At 41.0% G+C, this 17586-nt stretch overlaps 2 protein-coding genes across 3 annotated transcripts in view; one reads left to right on the top strand and one right to left on the bottom strand.

Annotated features, from left to right (window-relative positions):
• LOC311052606 (ribonuclease inhibitor-like) overlaps positions 1–17586 on the top strand; it is a 436715-nt gene that overhangs the window by 221525 nt on the left and 197604 nt on the right. The window lies entirely within an intron of this gene.
• nrd1b (nardilysin b (N-arginine dibasic convertase)) overlaps positions 1–17586 on the bottom strand; it is a 43895-nt gene that overhangs the window by 3110 nt on the left and 23199 nt on the right. For both annotated transcript variants that reach the window (XM_084067646.1, XM_084067645.1), the window contains exons 21-32: positions 17340–17391; positions 16903–17053; positions 16259–16386; positions 14921–15083; positions 14686–14717; positions 14166–14304; positions 13378–13425; positions 13171–13223; positions 2949–3032; positions 2760–2843; positions 2284–2407; positions 327–416 (exon numbers count right to left, since the gene is read on the bottom strand). In XM_084067646.1, the coding sequence (XP_083923772.1) occupies positions 327–416; positions 2284–2407; positions 2760–2843; positions 2949–3032; positions 13171–13223; positions 13378–13425; positions 14166–14304; positions 14686–14717; positions 14921–15083; positions 16259–16386; positions 16903–17053; positions 17340–17391 (1148 nt within the window). The remainder of the gene's footprint in view (positions 1–326; positions 417–2283; positions 2408–2759; positions 2844–2948; positions 3033–13170; positions 13224–13377; positions 13426–14165; positions 14305–14685; positions 14718–14920; positions 15084–16258; positions 16387–16902; positions 17054–17339; positions 17392–17586) is intronic.

The following is a 17586-nucleotide window of genomic DNA, read 5'->3' as shown; positions in this document are numbered from 1 at the left end:
CTGGTAGACACAGGGACATGTGCACGATGTTTACAAACAGTGCATCGCGCATTCTAAAGGATTTTAACGGGGTCTATGGCGACGTGAAAAAAACAAAAAACAACAATAAAACCTTGGCACTGGTGAGTACATTATGAGATTACCCTTTGGCGGTGGATGTGTTAATGTATAAATGTAAATCTCCAACCAGACAAGAGCCCGTGAAATATGTGAGAAATTAAGTCCGACCCCACCCGAAATGGCCGGGTCCTGTCGGGTTGGGGGCAGAGATCTTAAGCCAACAGTTATGTCTTACGTAAACACAGATGAGTGGTCACATGTCTTACGTGCACGCTGAGTTTCCTGCAGGAGGAGTCTCTGTGTTCCATGAACCAGGAGAGAAGAGTTTCCCTGGAGATCTGCTTCAACGCTACAATCTACACACACAAACACACACACGATTAAAACAATCTCAAGCTCAACCACACTGTCTGTGGCCTGTAGTCAGTTTCAAACCCCATCAATTAACTTGAAAATGAAGAGGTGACCCACTGGTACAGGAAGAGCCCTCAATTTTTTTGTGGTGACTTTCACTGGAAGGACATAACGGGTGCGTTCGGAAATTGCGCACCAGAGCGTACTCGCCTATTAGTTTGTATTGGCCAGTGCGCTCAGTGCTGTATTTCCGAACGCACCCAACATGTCATCTCTGTCGGGTGGAAACCTGTCCAAAACTGTTACTTTTGCTACTTTCAAAAATAGCAAAAGTAACAGATCAACAAGCTCAAAGCGTGTCGCTTGCGGACCTGCTACTTTTGAATGTGACGCTGTAGTATGATCAAGTAGGGCTTTAATTAACGAAAAAACAAAAAGTAAAAATGCGGAGATAAGAGTTTCTGCCTGACAGCAACGATATTATGTGGAGGAACATGCCATCCTTCCCAGTTCCACACCCTGCTGAACAGGCTGCCAACCTGTAGGAGTCACCAGTACAGTGACAGTCACCCTCCCTGCCCAGCTTCACTACACTGAACACGACCAATTGTGTTCAATGGAAGGCCCAGTCATGTATCACTACTTGTCGTCTGTTTTGATAGATGCTAGCAACTTGTTCACATGATACTGTAGTTACATAGACATACTGTTTACTTGTCCACAAATATTTAGATAGCATGTTGTTTAGACCAGTGGTTCTCAAACTCTTTCATGTCAAGGACCCCCAAAGTGACACTTACTAGCCCGCAGACCCCCATTTGAAAATATATGGAAGGACCCCCATAAGAGAAATTTTGTACGGCTCTAGCAGTGATTTTCAACCATTTTAATGTCAAAGACCCTCAGTTTGACATGCATTTCTATCTCTGGGACCCCAATTTATATTGTAAAATCAATATTAATTTAACTCTTGAGTGTACAAATGGAACCAAATGGACCGTCCATTTTGTTCCATTTGTACACTCACAGAGTTATTTGGTTCCTAACTATCATTTAGCTGGGGACCCCCTGGAATTCCCTTGAGGACCCCCGGGGGTCCCTGGACCTCACTTTGAGAACCAATGGTTTATACAGATGCTAGCTTCGATGTTTTCCTCTCTCTTCCTCTCTGATCTCTCACTTTATAAGGCTATTTTTGTTGGTGCTTTTTACCATTTTTTCTCCCCATTTTAGTCTTTATGCCTCCTCCCCACACACATTTCTGTGTTGTCTCTGTTGTATCCTACTGACTCACATGTCAGTGAGGAGCCCCCAACGGGAGGACGCAGAGCCTCCTCCCGCCCAACACTCCCCCCTGATAAGTGCCTACATTCTAATTGTTCTGTCTGTGTGTGTCTGTCCGTCCGTCCGTCTGTCCTACCCATGGATTAAAGCAAAATAAAATCTCACGACTGAAAAAAATTTGTATGGCCAAGTCCTATTATAACATTTGTGAAACAGTGTGAAAGGAGCCCCCCCGCAGTAGCGCTGTTTTCTAAACAATGAACACAATATGTAAAATTAGGTTTTAGTAATATTGTTTCTGCCTTGAAAAAATCACAGACTGAGGCTTTAGCCTTTGCTTTTATGAAATATCCGAGATATTAGGGTTTTATGGAATATGTTTCTGAACATATTGCTAGTTTGACCACTTCAAATGCTCTAATATTTCAAAATAATAATCGAAAATAGCCTATTCTACAAGCTCTCAATGCGTCGCAGACGCATTGAGAGCAACACGCTTCCATAGAAAACAAGCTGGCTTCTTTTGAATCCAAATGAGTGAAATCAGTCATGGTGACTGAAAACTTTAATCCATGCCTACTGTACCTCCTTATTGAGCCGGTCAAAGATGTACTGCTGAGTGACGACCTCGAACCAGTTCCTGTCCACCTCCTCTCCCAGGTGTGTGTCCTCACACTCCTTCAGCTTGATGAGAGCAGTCACCTGAGTCCTGCAACCAACACAGTCACTCACACCAACTCTATAAGCCTTATACAACTTTGATTTTCTCTTCATTGTATAAAGTAGTTCTGACAGGGATCGTTACATTTACTTCTGATTAAGAATACATTCTTTTAAAAATCAAGTCATGAAACGGAAGCAAAGAATGGAAGAAAAGAGGGATTTCTATTAAAATGTCTAACTGAATTCAACACAGTTAATAAGTAGAGAATAGTGTCAGTGAGAACACTTCCATGCATGCACGCACACAGACACACACACCGCACGCACAGACTCACGCACACAGACACACAGACACCGCACGCACAGATTCACGCATGCACACAGACACGCATACACACCTGAAGGCCTCCTCACTCAGGTTGACCATCTTCTCTCCAAAGTTCACAAGGAACTCTTCAACCTTGTCTTCTACAAAGTCCGTACTGAGACACACAAAGACACACAGGTTTAAAGTGAGTACTGAGACACACAGGGTAGGACAGCAGCCACACCATTACATACATGTTGTTTATGGAGGGTTGACTCACTTGAACTTGGTGGCCTGTGTTTCCACGGTGATGGAGAAGCCCAGCACTCCGGAGGTGTTGCGACAGGCGGGGTAGACCTGGTACCTGGACAACAGAGGGGTCAGAGGTCAAATCACTGTGCTGCCCATCCCTAAGATAACTCAAAGAAATCCCTAGAATTGCTGGAAAACGCTACTAAAGGACACATACAGAAAGCATACAGTACATGCAGGACCCTCGTAAACAACCCTGGCTGACACAAAACACGTTATGTTGCACCGCATGGGGCTTAGAAACAATGGCAGACAACAAGGGACAGAATTTATTTCGACCATGATAACTCTCCAGAAGTGCAGAGAAAACGCAACAAGCTACGACAGCTGATTAACAACTGTGGGAGAAACACACCAAAGTCAAGTCCCTGTTCTCAGATCAGATCAGGATGGTTCTGGACTCAAGTAATCTAAAAACACTGACCGGGATCCCCGTTAGAGTGAATTGCGATCGCCGTTAGCACAGACTGGGATCCTTTGGCTCTTGAAGGGCTAACCCAGAACCTTCTTTAATGAATTGAATATACGGCCACAATGAAAACATCTGTGGCATCTTTTTAACATTACCTGTGCAATTGTACTGCTCTACTGTTTGCAATTTGTTAAGTATTCAATCAATCAATCAACCAATCCATAACCTGGAACTTTCCACAACCTGTTTCCAGTTCTGTGATGTTTTTTTGTTTGTTAATGTTTCCATTATAACCACAAACACCCCTGAAGAGGGAGGTACACCATAAAAAAGCTAAAATAGCCAATCTACAAGGTCACTACGCATTGCGTTGTGACCTGTTGTCAGCTAGTAGATCGGCTATTGTCATTAGTATAAATATAAGTTCAGAGTTCCCAGAACTCACATTAGTAGCACCTCCTGAGCACGGCATAAATTAGGTTGTGAAACAGAGCCGTAGTGTATGGAAACACATCCACAACCTGTGAAATATGTTTCACGGCACGGATCACTTAGTTCTTGTAGTGTAAAAGAGCCACTTGTTAGAACAGAGCATTGCTACAGTCACCAGGGGGCAGAGGAGAACGTCAACTCTGTCAGAGTTTCTTTGACACTGTAGCAGGAGGACTAGACACGTTTGAAACAAATACATAAACAAGGGTCTAATGAATTGCGCGGATTTAGTTGTTTTTCTATAAATAAAGTTGGCACTCGACATGAGTTGGCAGCACTGTAAAATGTCTCGTCTGGCAAGTCATGAGAGAACATTGTTTCTCTCATGAAACAATGTAGTTTTGCACAAATGGTTTGGAGGAGAAAACACAGCTAAATCCAGACTTTTACACTTGGAGTCAAATTAACAACTTTGATTGAGTGTTTAGTTTGTCATCTGAGCTCATCTCTGTTTAACCCATTAAAACCGGGAAAGCATCCGTGTCATTGTAGTATTAATATAGTGGCATAATCATTTTACCTACTTTAGATATATTTTATACTTTGGCTATTCAAAAATAGCAGATATACAAGCTCATAGCGCGTCACTTTGAGCCCCGCTATGGGCATGTACGGTAGATCTGCTATTTTCGAAAAATCTTGAAAATGAGTGCAAAACTTTGAACACACACATTTTTAAAATAATAACACTTTTATCTCAAATCTTTGCTTCTGGAGGTCTGAACATATTTTTGAGATGTGGGTATGCGGTCAAATACATATCATTTTGGGGGTCCTTGACATGAAAAAGTTTGAGCACCACTGATATAGCAACATACGTTTAACTGGTAGGATTTAGAAGACATTTGTAGAATCGGCTTCAGGTGTTAATGGGTTAAACCTTGAGAAGCTTGAAGTTCTGCCTCACAGGAGGAGATTGCGGGCGCTACCGAAACCAGGCACAGCATGACGATGCTGTCGGGTGGAAACCTTTCATGTCCAAAACTGTTACCGGTACTTGTCAGGAAATGTGTTCCAATGGATGCAATGTAGTTATTTTTTAGTCACATGCTCTTGTTAATGCTTTTCATTGCCTCAATATGTATAAGATTCAACAGACAAGCTTAACCACTTTCACTTTTAATTAAAAATCTAAAAAAAAAATAGCCGCACAACACGTCGTGATGCAACACGTTGTGAGGCTACGTTCGCTACTTTTGTGTGACGCTGTAGCATGACGAAGTAGGACATTGATCCACAAAAGAAAATATGAAAACTGAAAAAATATATAATATGGAGATACAAGGTTTCTGCCTGACAGTGATGTTTAGTTCCTGTGTACGGTTTCCTCCTCTTAAAGAAAAAAAAACAACAACCTGCGGAGACAACGATCAGCGGAGACAAGGACAGACAAGATGGCTTCACCTCCAAGCCCGTACGAACACCAGTCTTCATCTAACATGGGCAAATACTTCATCTTCAGACCTTCATCGCTTTGGAAGGTTCTGCTCATTGCCGCTCAGATTCTACACACCGGTAAGCCTGCCTGCATGCCTTGCCTTGCCAACATACATGCTAATTATCTTATTACAAATAAGAGACACCCACAACAGCTGGCACCATATTTAGTAGGTCGGCTACAAGTTCTGTTTTTATTATGAATACATTTATCTCATTAAGATCTGAGGCCGATTCTACAAACGCCTTCAAAATCACTAGTTCTCAATCTTTTTTGTGCCAACGACCCCCAAAATTATGTTTTAGGCCCTAGAAGAGAAGATTTGTGTTAAAACAATCCAAATTATTCCCACTTTCAAGATTTAAAAAAAATAGCAGATGTACAAGCTCACAGCACGGCACGAAGTGACGCGCTGTGAGCTTGTATATCTGCTATTTTTGAGAAGTTTTCTGAAAAACGTATGTTATTATATAAATATATAGCTAAAATCTAAAATGACACGGGTGCTTTCCTGGTTTTAATGGGTTAAACACCAAGTTCAATAATGACACAGGGACTGTTCTCTGTTGAAATAGAGATGCCTTAACAGTCGACAGTATGTACTTACTACATACATGATGCTCCACAAGAGCAACATGGCATCACTAAATAAACAGAAGTACAGTGAAAGACGTACAGCAAACAGACTGTGAATACTTTTGTTTAAAAATAAAAAAATTAGGCATCCAGCAGATGTACTTATCCAGGACAAATCACAAAGTACAAGACTGGAGTAAATACTCAGTATATTGCACTTAGACGTAATATCTCACCAGGTTTTGCTGTTCATGTCTTCATCGTTAAATCAGTGTGTGATTCTTCTTGATACATTAAGAACATATTTTTTTTAATAAATGCTTGCTTTTCAATCCTGATTTGTATGTCATCCTTGTTTATTACGAACTGTATTTTTATGTGTGTGTGTGTGTGTGTTGTTTTGATTTATCTCTTAATTTGTGCACATTATCCTTTTTGATCTTATTTGCTGATATGTAATTTGTTTCAGAAGGTTCTATAAAATGAAGACTAGTATTGTTCTATTGTGATACTATAGTTATTTAACAATGTGTTGACTCCTACATACAGGCTGCAGCGGGACAAAGAGCTTGAACGGAACGCAGGGTCAAGACATCACCCTTGAATTCCCAATTAGGGGCAACAGAACCACATCTTCTGTTGCACTGTATTCTGGACCTGGACCATTAGACAACAAAAAGCTCCATGAATGTCCGTTCCTAAGACAGTGCTCAACAGACCATGCCTGTGTCTTCAACAACACATCTATGTCTGCCTTTTTCTGCATCACAAACCTGACCTTCAACCATACTGGAACATACTGGGTCGCTTTTTACAAAGCTGATGACTTGCTGGAGGAGAGCATGAAAATATCTCTGACGGTCCAAAGCGACAACAGAGACCAAGGTATGAGATCTAGAGCAGTGGTTCTCAACCTTTTCTGGAGTTAATGGCCCACCCATCTGTCCACTTAACACGGCAGCCTGTCCGCTGCCTTGTTAAGTGGTCAGATGGGTGGGCCGTGTGCATTTTCAGAGAATATACATTTTAATGATCAATCAATCAATTGTGTTCCACCTAGGATCAATGGAACTAATGTAGTATACTTTAAGTTCTTGTTTATTGGTATCACTATGGAACACATTTTTTAAGGTTTTACTTTTAAAGAAAAATACCTCTCTTTTTTTGTCATTTTATATTATCATTAACCCTTTAAGTGCCAATCACGTAGATCTACATGAACCTATTTATAGCCGCCACGTGCCAATCACGTAGATCTACGTGAAGTGAAAAACATTTTTTTTTCAAAATAAAAGTTTTTTTTTAATTTAAAAAAAAAAACCAAAGACCAAGGAGATATGATTTACCGAAGATTTAGACTCCCAGACACTTCCTTGTAACTTAAAACTTTAAAATTCTGTATCTCGGCTCCTAAGTACTTTTTTTTTTTCAATAAAAAAGCTCTGGCACTGGCTAGAAATTTTCAGAAATAATCTCTGGCAGTTAAAGGGTTAAAATCTGTGTTTTGCCAATTATTTGGGGGCCTACTTGTAATGCCCTCGCTCCCCACCAGTGGGCCCTGACCCACAGGTTGTGAAATACTGTTAGAAAGTCATGTGTATCTGCTCTGTATTTGAAACTGAGCCAAATTAGTGCCAGCAAAATATATCACAGTATTTCAAAGAAATCCAATACATACACCATGGCGTTACCCTGACTATCAACACTATATTTGACATATTATCACACTTTTATAATATGTCTATATAATGTCTTCCGATACAGGTCCAACAACAGATGCACCAGATGTGACTGACAGCCCAAAGACGCCTTTCCCCCTGATTCCTATCCTCCTCGTATATCTCTTTAATAAGATAATGCTAAGTCTACTGATGTTCTCCTATCACACCTGGAGCCACTGTGAAGCCACAGGTACGTATGGAACAATAGTGAATGAATGCTAAAGGGACATCTTTACATGAGAAAGAAAAAGAGGTATCTGAGCACTTCAAAATAGACTGCCCAAATAAATTACTGGAGCACTCAATTAGGTCTACACGCTTTTATCAAACCACAGGGGTGCCTGGTGTTTCAACACACTGTCTTTCTCAGAGTCAAAATGTTGTTGGTCAGAATTCCCTTTGTGACATTTTTACACGTACACCAATACATCTGTGTCATATTTTGTAAGATAATTGGTGGGCAGTAATCTGGAGCTTTAACCTTAAATGTAATCCAGTGTTTAATCCTAAACAGGAGGCTTATTAAAGTCCTGGATGACACATTTACAATGAGCATACTCCTACACTACAAAGGAAATAGTATTGCATCTGTGATGTGGTTAAATGTGCCACGTACTATGAGACCGGACGCTGTTTCACTTCCTTTTTTATGAGAGATGACTCACTTATTATTTTACTGGGTGAAAGCCTACATGTGGATAACACTATTCTGCTGTTCTATAGTGCGTGCCAAAAATCCTGAAGGGGACGTCAACAAGGGTCATTTGGTAGCGGCGGACATCTTTGTGTGGTATAAACAGGTTGACTTAACATTGCCACACACAAGTATGTCTGCAGCTACTATGCCACGCCCCCCCCCCCCCCCCCCCCCCCCGTGGTGACGACACGTTGGCAAGCACTATTAGAGAGGTAGAGAAGCTATCGCCTGTCTACTCTGGCCCACCCATGTCTACGTGTTGAAGTGTCCCTGAGCAAGACACTTCCAACACCCCTAACTGAAACTGAATTTCCCCCACGGGATTAACAAAGGTCTCACTTCCTCCCTCCCTCCTACTGCTGAGAGGGATGACTGTGCAAACTGTGTTGTGTTCATCCGTACAAATACTCTCTCACCTCTCGCAAACACACACACACACACACACACACACACACACACACACTAGGGGTGTGCCGATATATCGTCCCGCGATATATCGCGATACGTTTTCGCGACGATATGTATCGTTTTGGGAAAAAAAAATATCGTTTTGAATTTGAATTTTTTTTTTTTTACCAATCAAAATAATCAGGCATGCAAACAGCCCCGAGGTGAAAAGGGTGACAACATGTTGTTTTTTTTCGGGTCAGGTGTCACACTATTGCCCTATTTGGATTCAAAACGGCTGAAAAGCTACAAGTTTGCATGTCTGAATAATGCAAAAACAGAATTATTTGTTTGCATTTCCTTTTTTTCTCCCCTATTTATTTTCATAATAAAAAAAGTGCGTATCGTATCGAAATCGTATCGAAGTTGTGAGCCAAATATCGTATCGTATCGTTTCGTGAAATTAGTGTATCGGCACACCCCTAACACACACACACACACACACACACACACACAGACACACACACACACACACACACAAGATGTGAGCATTGCCTCCCTCCGTTTTGACAGCCTGTGTCCTCAGAAACCACATACGGTAGAATAACTGTAAACAAACGCCTGGGTTAGATACAGTGTTTCTGCTCACTGTGCATTCTGGTACTGTGTTATTTCATGCTAAGCTGGTCCAGAACAGACAGCTTTGTGGTTGATTTGTGGAAAGAGCACAACATAATCTCTTTTTTAATGCCAGATCTAAAATGACACAGATGCTTTCCCGGTTTAAAAAGGTATAACAACGTATGGGCTTTCCCGGTCTTAATGGGTTAAACCAAAACCATACAACAGAAACATAATGTTGCAGCAACGTTCTAAGGTGTGTTCTTGACCAGCTATTGATGACCTGCCTCAATTGATGACATACAGTATATGGTACCGAATATTTCTCTTGTTTTTGTCTTTTGTTTAGAGAAGCAAAACCAAAACCAGCCCAATTTCACAGAGGCCCCTATCGTAAGTAAAACACTGTTTTCTTTCCTTGTTTTTTTGGCATGAATTAAAAGTCATTTATCTTCAGCTTCACATTCAACTTGTCTACAGGAACTAACAGAGGTTTCCAACCAATCACCTCGAGCCCAGACAACAGAAACCCACTACACAGACACAGCTGCAGGAAGTAGCTTTGACCAGGGGGGTGCAGAGTTTGTCTGCTCGGTCTGCGCATAGACATATAAAGGTAGACGCCTCCTTCGGCTCTGAAGCGTTCGTATCTCGGGCGCGCACCAGCTTCCGCCCTCAGTCGCGTGCGTCACAGAAGGGGACGTTCGGTAGGCCAATCAGAGGCCTACTGAACGTCACAGAAGGGGGCGTTCGGTTTACTTGACTGGAAGCCCCCTTCTGTGACGCACGCGACTGAGGGCGGAAGCACAAAGGTTTTGCGATACCAGTCGCTCCAATGAACTGCAGAGGCCAATGAGGTATCTAGGTTTCTATATCTATGGGTCTGCGGACACTTCATAAACCCTACCAGTGACATCATCGATGGGGAATCCAAGATTTTAGATTTTTGTTGCACTATATAATTCCATCAAGGCCATATACTGTAACATGAATACATAAATGTCACCCCACCCCCCCAAAATAGACAAAAACATGTCCCACTTCATTTGCTGATATACTGTTCTGTACAACATATGATAGATATTGTGCATCTATTGTATGTATATATTTCCATGCATCCATAGATGATACACAGATATGAGTAGGAGGTGTGAACCAAGGTGTGAATGTTTGTACTGATTTGGTTCGTTGATAGCATAAGAGCGGAAACATTGAAGATGGGTGTTGCGGGGGTTTCTAAGTAAATTACGTGTTCATTTTTCCACTTAAGGGGGCGGCCATAGCTGAGTGGTTAGTGAGCCCGCCTATGGAGCCAGAGGCCCTGGTTGCCACATGTTCGATTCCAGGCCAGGTCAGCATATGTGTCGATGAAATGAAATTTGTCCCTGAGCAAGACTCTTAACCCCTAATTGCTCACAGGTTCTCATTGGAAACAAGACCGCAAGGACTTTCATGAACGACCTGTTAAAAGGAATTATCCTTATCCTTATCTTTAACTGACAGTTACCTCCACTGACAATGTACTGTTTAACTGCAGTTTTACACTGTATGAATACATCCAACTTCTCTTCTGACAAATGTTCAATAGACAAACTTGACATTGCTAAATGTATTACTGTTTTATGCCAGATACAGTATTTTAGAATCCATTTAAAAATCCTCCTGATCGTTTTCAAGTCCCTGAATGGTTTGGTTCCTCTCTACATCACTGACTGCCTTTCATTTCATTTTCTCTCACGTATCTTAATGCCGTGGTTCTCAAACTTTTCAGGCCGTGACCTCCTAAAATAATCATATTTGAACTGGGGACCACCCACCCTGACAAGCACTTGGGTATTACATTTTGTTTGACTTTGTTTGACTAAATATTGGAAAAATAGCGTATCTACATGCTCACAACACCTTAAAGGGCTTTTTTTCTCCCTTTCTTATATCATTTAACAATTTGGCCAATGTTTGACGCAGTAATGGTCTTATTTTTATAGGTATTAAAAAGGACTTATAAGTCCTTAACCCATTAAGACCTGGAACGCATCTGTGTCACTTTAGATTTCTTTGGCTATTCAAAAATAGCAGATATACAAGCTCATAGCGCGGCACCGAGTGCCGCGCTATGAGCTTGTAGATCTGCTATTTTTGAAAAATCTTGAAAAAATATTTTTTTGATCTTTTTCCAAAAACTTTTAGGATTTAGAAAACATTTTTAAGAATCGCTTCAGGTCTTATATAGGTTAAACTGTAACTTTATAAATGTGCAGATACCCTGTAATACACTTATACAGTATGTTGGTTTGTTTACTGTTGAGTGACAAAACAAGGTTGCACATTAAGCAAATCATCTGGGAACCGCACCAAAAATCATGTGGGGACCCTCCTGGGGGTCCCGACCCACAGGTTGAGAACCACTGCCTTAATGTACCAAAACGACTCAATTGTAAATTGTATCTGGCTAAGTTTGTGTGTGTATGTTTGACAATACAGTATTGTCATTATACAAATACAGTATCTGCACTTGGCAGTGGTTTCTGCAGGCAGAGAAGACAATGGTCTTGTTTTGCCGGAGTCAATGAGAATTCAAATGATTTAGCGCGGCGCTGGCTGGCCACACTTGGTGGTTTTGTAACTTTGCAGCATGAGGGTTCCCCGTTTTATTTTACCTTTTCAAAAATATACTGTACTTGATTGTGTGTTTAGTTTACCGGTAGTTGTTTTATGTTATAGGTTAGGCATCTCCAGTTTATCTATATTTCTGTACCTCTTTACACATTTTTGGTTATAATAAATATATATTCAGTTTTAAATCCTTTGTCCTCTTGCATTTTATGTTGCTTCCCCTAACCCTAGACTAGGGGTTCTCAACCTTTTCAGGCCGCGACCCCCAAAATAATGATATTAGTTCCCGCGACCCCCCGCATGCGCGCGCGTGCATGCGGGGGGTCCCGTTCTTTGCGGTTCTGGGCGGATTGGGTTTGTTTTTTTCCCGTTTTTTGGTTACTTTATTTCGGTTTTAGGGTTAGGGTTAGGGTTAGGTTATTTAATTATAATAGGTTATTTGATAATTATTTATTATATTACATTAAAAATGTTTTCCTAGTGTTAATAATGAAATATTTGTATCTTGAATTTAGTAAATTAACTGATAAAACATGAATTAATAATAACATTAAAAAATATTTTGTTTAAAAAAAAAAAGTTTTTATTTTTTATTTTTTTAAATTCACCCAAAAATCTGGTGACCCCCCCAAATTATTTGGCGACCCCCCTGGTGGTCGCGACCCCCAGGTTGAGAACCACTGCCCTAGACTAGGGGTCGTAACAGTACATATTGGTCGCAGTTAATTGTATTACCATATTCATGATGACACACAAAGTTATTACTTGTTAATTATTGAATAAACGTTTTAGAATAGCATTGCTTCACTTCATCAAATGATGTATGAATTATCTATCATTTCATCCATGTTATCTGAGCTTTGTTGTGCAAAAGTGCCATAAAGAACACTGACATTTATGAGCATTTGCTGATAATACATTTAACGAGTGTGTTCAGGATTTAGATGCCGTTTCCAAACAAAGCATTTACTCTGAATGTCTGATCTGAAAAAAAAAAGTGTCAAAGGTGACTGTCCACATGTTCCTTGTGTGTCACAAGTATGATTCCGACTCCTGTCATGTTTTGCACGTCTCCCCTCTCTCTGCCCACAGTATCCTGTCAGACACTGGCTAACAGCTCATACGGGCTAACAGCTAGTAGTAGTAAATTAATTTACACTATCAGTAATATTAATATGGGAGCAATAACATGTTAATACAAATGGGTGTTTAAAGAGAGACTAGAACACTGACCCAAGAGTCTCCTTGGTCCTGAGGAAGTCAAAACATGGTTCCTCCATGTGCATCTAGAGAGAGAGTAAAGTAACTTACAACACTTTTTTATACACTGAGAGTAAAGTAACTTGTACTTTATAATGGGAGAAATAATATTTATAAATATTATTTATAATATTTTAATGTAAATAATATTATATTTTTACTGGGAGTCAAGTTACTCACCACCAACAGCTCCATCAGTGTGTGTTCCCTCAGATTCTTCAGTCCTGACTGCAACACACACACACGTAAAATTAATTACAGAAATAAGCGTGTGCACACACACACACACACACACACACACACACACACACACACACACACACACACACACACACACACACACACACACACACACACACACACACACACACACACACACCTATCTATCACAGAGCTTTCATAGGGCCTGGACAGTTGAGCCTGACAGAATTATGTCTGAAGCCGACCCAAGACCGACCTGATCACCTTTTATTCAATCTGGGAACCCATTTGGTAAAAAAAAAGAAAATACTGATTTGGTGTTTTTGCTTCTGGAGTCTACCAGTACTCCAGGCTCTAAACCTGGTAATACACATATAACCCAGTATAGTGGTACACATTAATAGTACACTACACATCATCAGTACAGTAGTACAGTAGTGTCCCCCCACCCTAACAAGCACTTGGAATTGTAGGAGTTGAGGCATGACATTTAGTTTGACTCTTAGGTAATATTTGACAATTTTACCAATGTTAGACCATTATTTATAGTATAGTTTGTTGGTTACTTTTGTGGCAGTCATGGTCTTATTTTTATTTTATACATATTAAAATGGTCTTAAAAGTTCTTAAATTGTCACTTTAGAAATGTATGTTGGTTTGTTAACTGTTGAGTGAGAAAACAATGTTGCACATTAAGCTAATCATCTGGTGATAATGGTCCCGACCCACAGTGTGAGAACCAGTGCAGTGGTACTAATCATCAGTACCTGGTAATACACAGTGACCTCAGAGTTGGCGTCTCCTTTGTTGAGGGACTTGACTTTACACATGTGATGTTTCTGAGGAAGCTCCACCACCCGGAACAGCACAGGGACCTCTACTGACAGAGGCTGGTACTGCAGCTTACTAAAAACCAGGAGGAAAACAGCACACGAGAGGTAATGAGTCGTACATGAAAAGGGTTGTTGACAAAAAACAATCTATACAACATTTGACATCTTAAAAAGCTATAAAAGTTATGAAAAATAATAGAATCATTATCACATATGTTTTCTTTCTCTGACTTGTACCACTGTACTTTAATAATAATGTGCAATATGTCTGTTATAGGGACATCTTTTTTTTTATATACAGAAAATCATGTGATTATTATATATTTACTACAAGTGAAACGTAAATGTATTAATCATAATTGGGGACATCTCTGGTCACAAGGTTTGATGATGATATAATTACTATTAATAATGTATACAGTATGATCTAAAGACGTAGTAATGAAATACTTACTCTATGAAATACTGTAGAAACTCTACTGACTCCTGGAGAAGAGAGACACAAACATGGAATTAACAGACAGCAGAGAAAACCTTAAATAAAGTCTGAATGAGGAGGGTGTGTGTGTGCATGTGTGCATGTGTGCGTGTGTGCGCGTGTGTGTGTGTGTGTGTGTGTGTGTGTGTGTGTGTGTGTGTGTGTGTGTGTGTGTGTGTGTGTGTGTGTGTGTGCGCGCACTCCCGCTCACCGCACTGGTGAAGTTTCCTTGTACCAGCCCTTCAGTGTACATCTCAGCCTTCAGGCCGTTGACAAAGCTGAGCAGATGTTCTACAGTCAGACCCTTCATGATGGCCTGGTACTTCTGAATGACTGACCACCTACAATGCTCTAACACCAACAGACGAACATCCCTGAGAGAGAGAGAGAGAGGGAGAAAGGGAGAGAGAGAGGGAGAAAGGGAGAGAGAGAGAAAGAGAGACGGAGGGAGGAAGAGGAGTATAAGAAAAGATATTCAATTATTAAAGATACACCATCCCAATTGGAGCCACTAGAGGCGAAAAGGTAAAACAAATCCTACAATGGTCTCCTAAGTGGGCGCCGTCTGACGGCAGATCTCACAAACATCCTATGTTTACTGGTGCTAGATCCCACCAGAGTGTGTTGCTGGGACAGAGAAAGGTCGATAATAAATCAGATTTTCTCCTGATTTGTCTCTCTGTAAAAAGCCATTTTAGTATGAACATCTTGAGAAGATTGTGTGGCTTGTGTCCAATATTTAGTTCAGTGACCATGGAGATAAAGAATGGTTCAGAAGCTGTGTTCACGTTCACTCTTCTATTGGAATGAATAGACTCCAACCTGCTTCTCCTAAAAAAGACTTCATGTAGACACGGGAAGTAAACCGGAGATGGCATGTCTTTCATTGTATTTGTCTTGGGTATAAGTAGAAGAAAGGGGTTTTAACATGTATGATGTACATTAAACATTCAACATTAAACTCCAGTTCAAATCACTTTTCTATTCATAAAACAACCATTCATGTGCCACTGAACAAGGCACTTGGGTAATATGTAATTGTACGCAGCTGTATGTGACATTGTGTGTTTTGACAAGAAAATCAGATTTAATGAACTCTGCAACCGTGTTTGAAATGAAGACTTCAACGAGGTGGCTCACAGTGAAAGTTCGCTATATGTCTTTTTCGAGGAAGGCTGGGAAAGAGGAGTGCTTCTTTCCTTGACACAAACACGTCTGGGAACCACAGAGTTATATTAACTGTTGTACCCCTGTGTAGATGTTATGACTAGTTGACAGCAGAGGCGTCACTAGGTCTCTACTAGGTTGGGGGCTTAGCCCACCAGGCAACGGGCACATGCACGCGCGCGCAATTTTTTTCGCGGTTTTCGGCGGATTCGGGTACTTTTTTCCCCGTTTTTTGTTACTTTATTTCGGTTTTAGGGGTAGGGGTAGGGTTAGGTTAGGGTTATAGATATCAATTTTTTTATTGGTGGCTTTGGATAAAACATTGGTGGCTATAGCCACCGAAGCCCCCGCCTAACGACGCCACTGGTTGAGCATAACTCACTTGCCCAGTCGCTCTGGTTTGATGAGGATGTTGAAGTAGGTTTTCTTCAGCTGCTCAGCGAACATGGTGAACACTCCAGGGTCCGCCGTGAAGTCTGCCAGATGGTCCACGATCAGCTTCAGCAGCAGCTGAAACAAACACACAGTTTACTGTATTGATACAGTTTTGTATTTATATTCATGTGTGTGTGTGTGTGTGTGTGTGTGTGTGTGTGTGTGTGTGTGTGTGTGTGGGCGTGTGTATTACAATAGTTGAGAGGGCCAAATGTTCCGACAAGTAAAGTATAATTTGAGAAATGGAGATTTGGAGCAAACTTTTCCTGGTCCTGGAGAAATGGTTGTTTAATGGTTAAGAAAGATTTATGGAGTTAAGACTTGCAATTAAGATACAATTCAGGTTTTTACATTACAGGTTAGGTTTATGGTTGGAGTTATGCTTGATGTATACTTAATTGAACAGTGGGGTGTGTGTCATGCACCAAAAACAGCAGATCAACAAGGTCACAACTCGCCACAGCGTGACACGTGAGCTTTTGCTGTGTTGCGAGTGTAACTCAGGCTTTACGGTTTGGGTATTACAAGTATTAAAAATGCATGCATGTGTGTGCATGCGTGCGTCTGTCTGTCTGTCTGTCTGTCTCTTACAGGTAGTTTGTGGTTGAATCCCTTCACTCTGATGACCAGACCATGTTCTCCTGCTATCAGCTTGTACTCCAGCTGGGCCACATCTGCCTCATAGGCTGGTTCTGCCAGGTTATGAGCCAGGATGTTTATGAAGATGTCAAACAACACCAGGCTGAGAACATATCAAACAACACCAGGCTGAGAACATATCAAACAACACCAGGCTGAGAACATATCAAACAACACCAGGCTGAGAACATATCAAACAACACCAGGCTGAGAACATATCAAACAAACACCAGATTAAGAAAGACTAGAGTTCAAATAACACCAGACAGAGAGACAACATGTTCAATTAAACAGTTCTGTGTATACGTAGTCCCTGTCACTGCTGACCACTACAATGAAGTACTGCAGTGCTTAGTACTTGTAGTGTGTTCACTGGACGTAGAACTTACTTCTCTGGACTCTTCTGGATCACGGGGGACAGCAGGTTGAAGCGAGCGAAGCCTGAAGAACAAACCAGAGGTTGTAGAGATTGATTATTGGACGGTACGGTACAGTGAAGGAAGGCAGCAGAGACAAAGCAGAGAGAGGATGACGTGTGTGAGATGACCTGGTCACACGTTGGTTACATCTGACAGAAGCTGAGACCACACGTGTGCGCGCATGCACGCACACCATCTACTTCTTATATGATGAATA

This window comes from Gymnoscopelus microlampas (genome assembly GCF_963454915.1).
Source record: "Gymnoscopelus microlampas genome assembly, chromosome: 9".
Taxonomy (NCBI): domain Eukaryota; kingdom Metazoa; phylum Chordata; class Actinopteri; order Myctophiformes; family Myctophidae; genus Gymnoscopelus; species Gymnoscopelus microlampas.
This window is presented reverse-complemented; position numbering and strand designations above follow the sequence as displayed.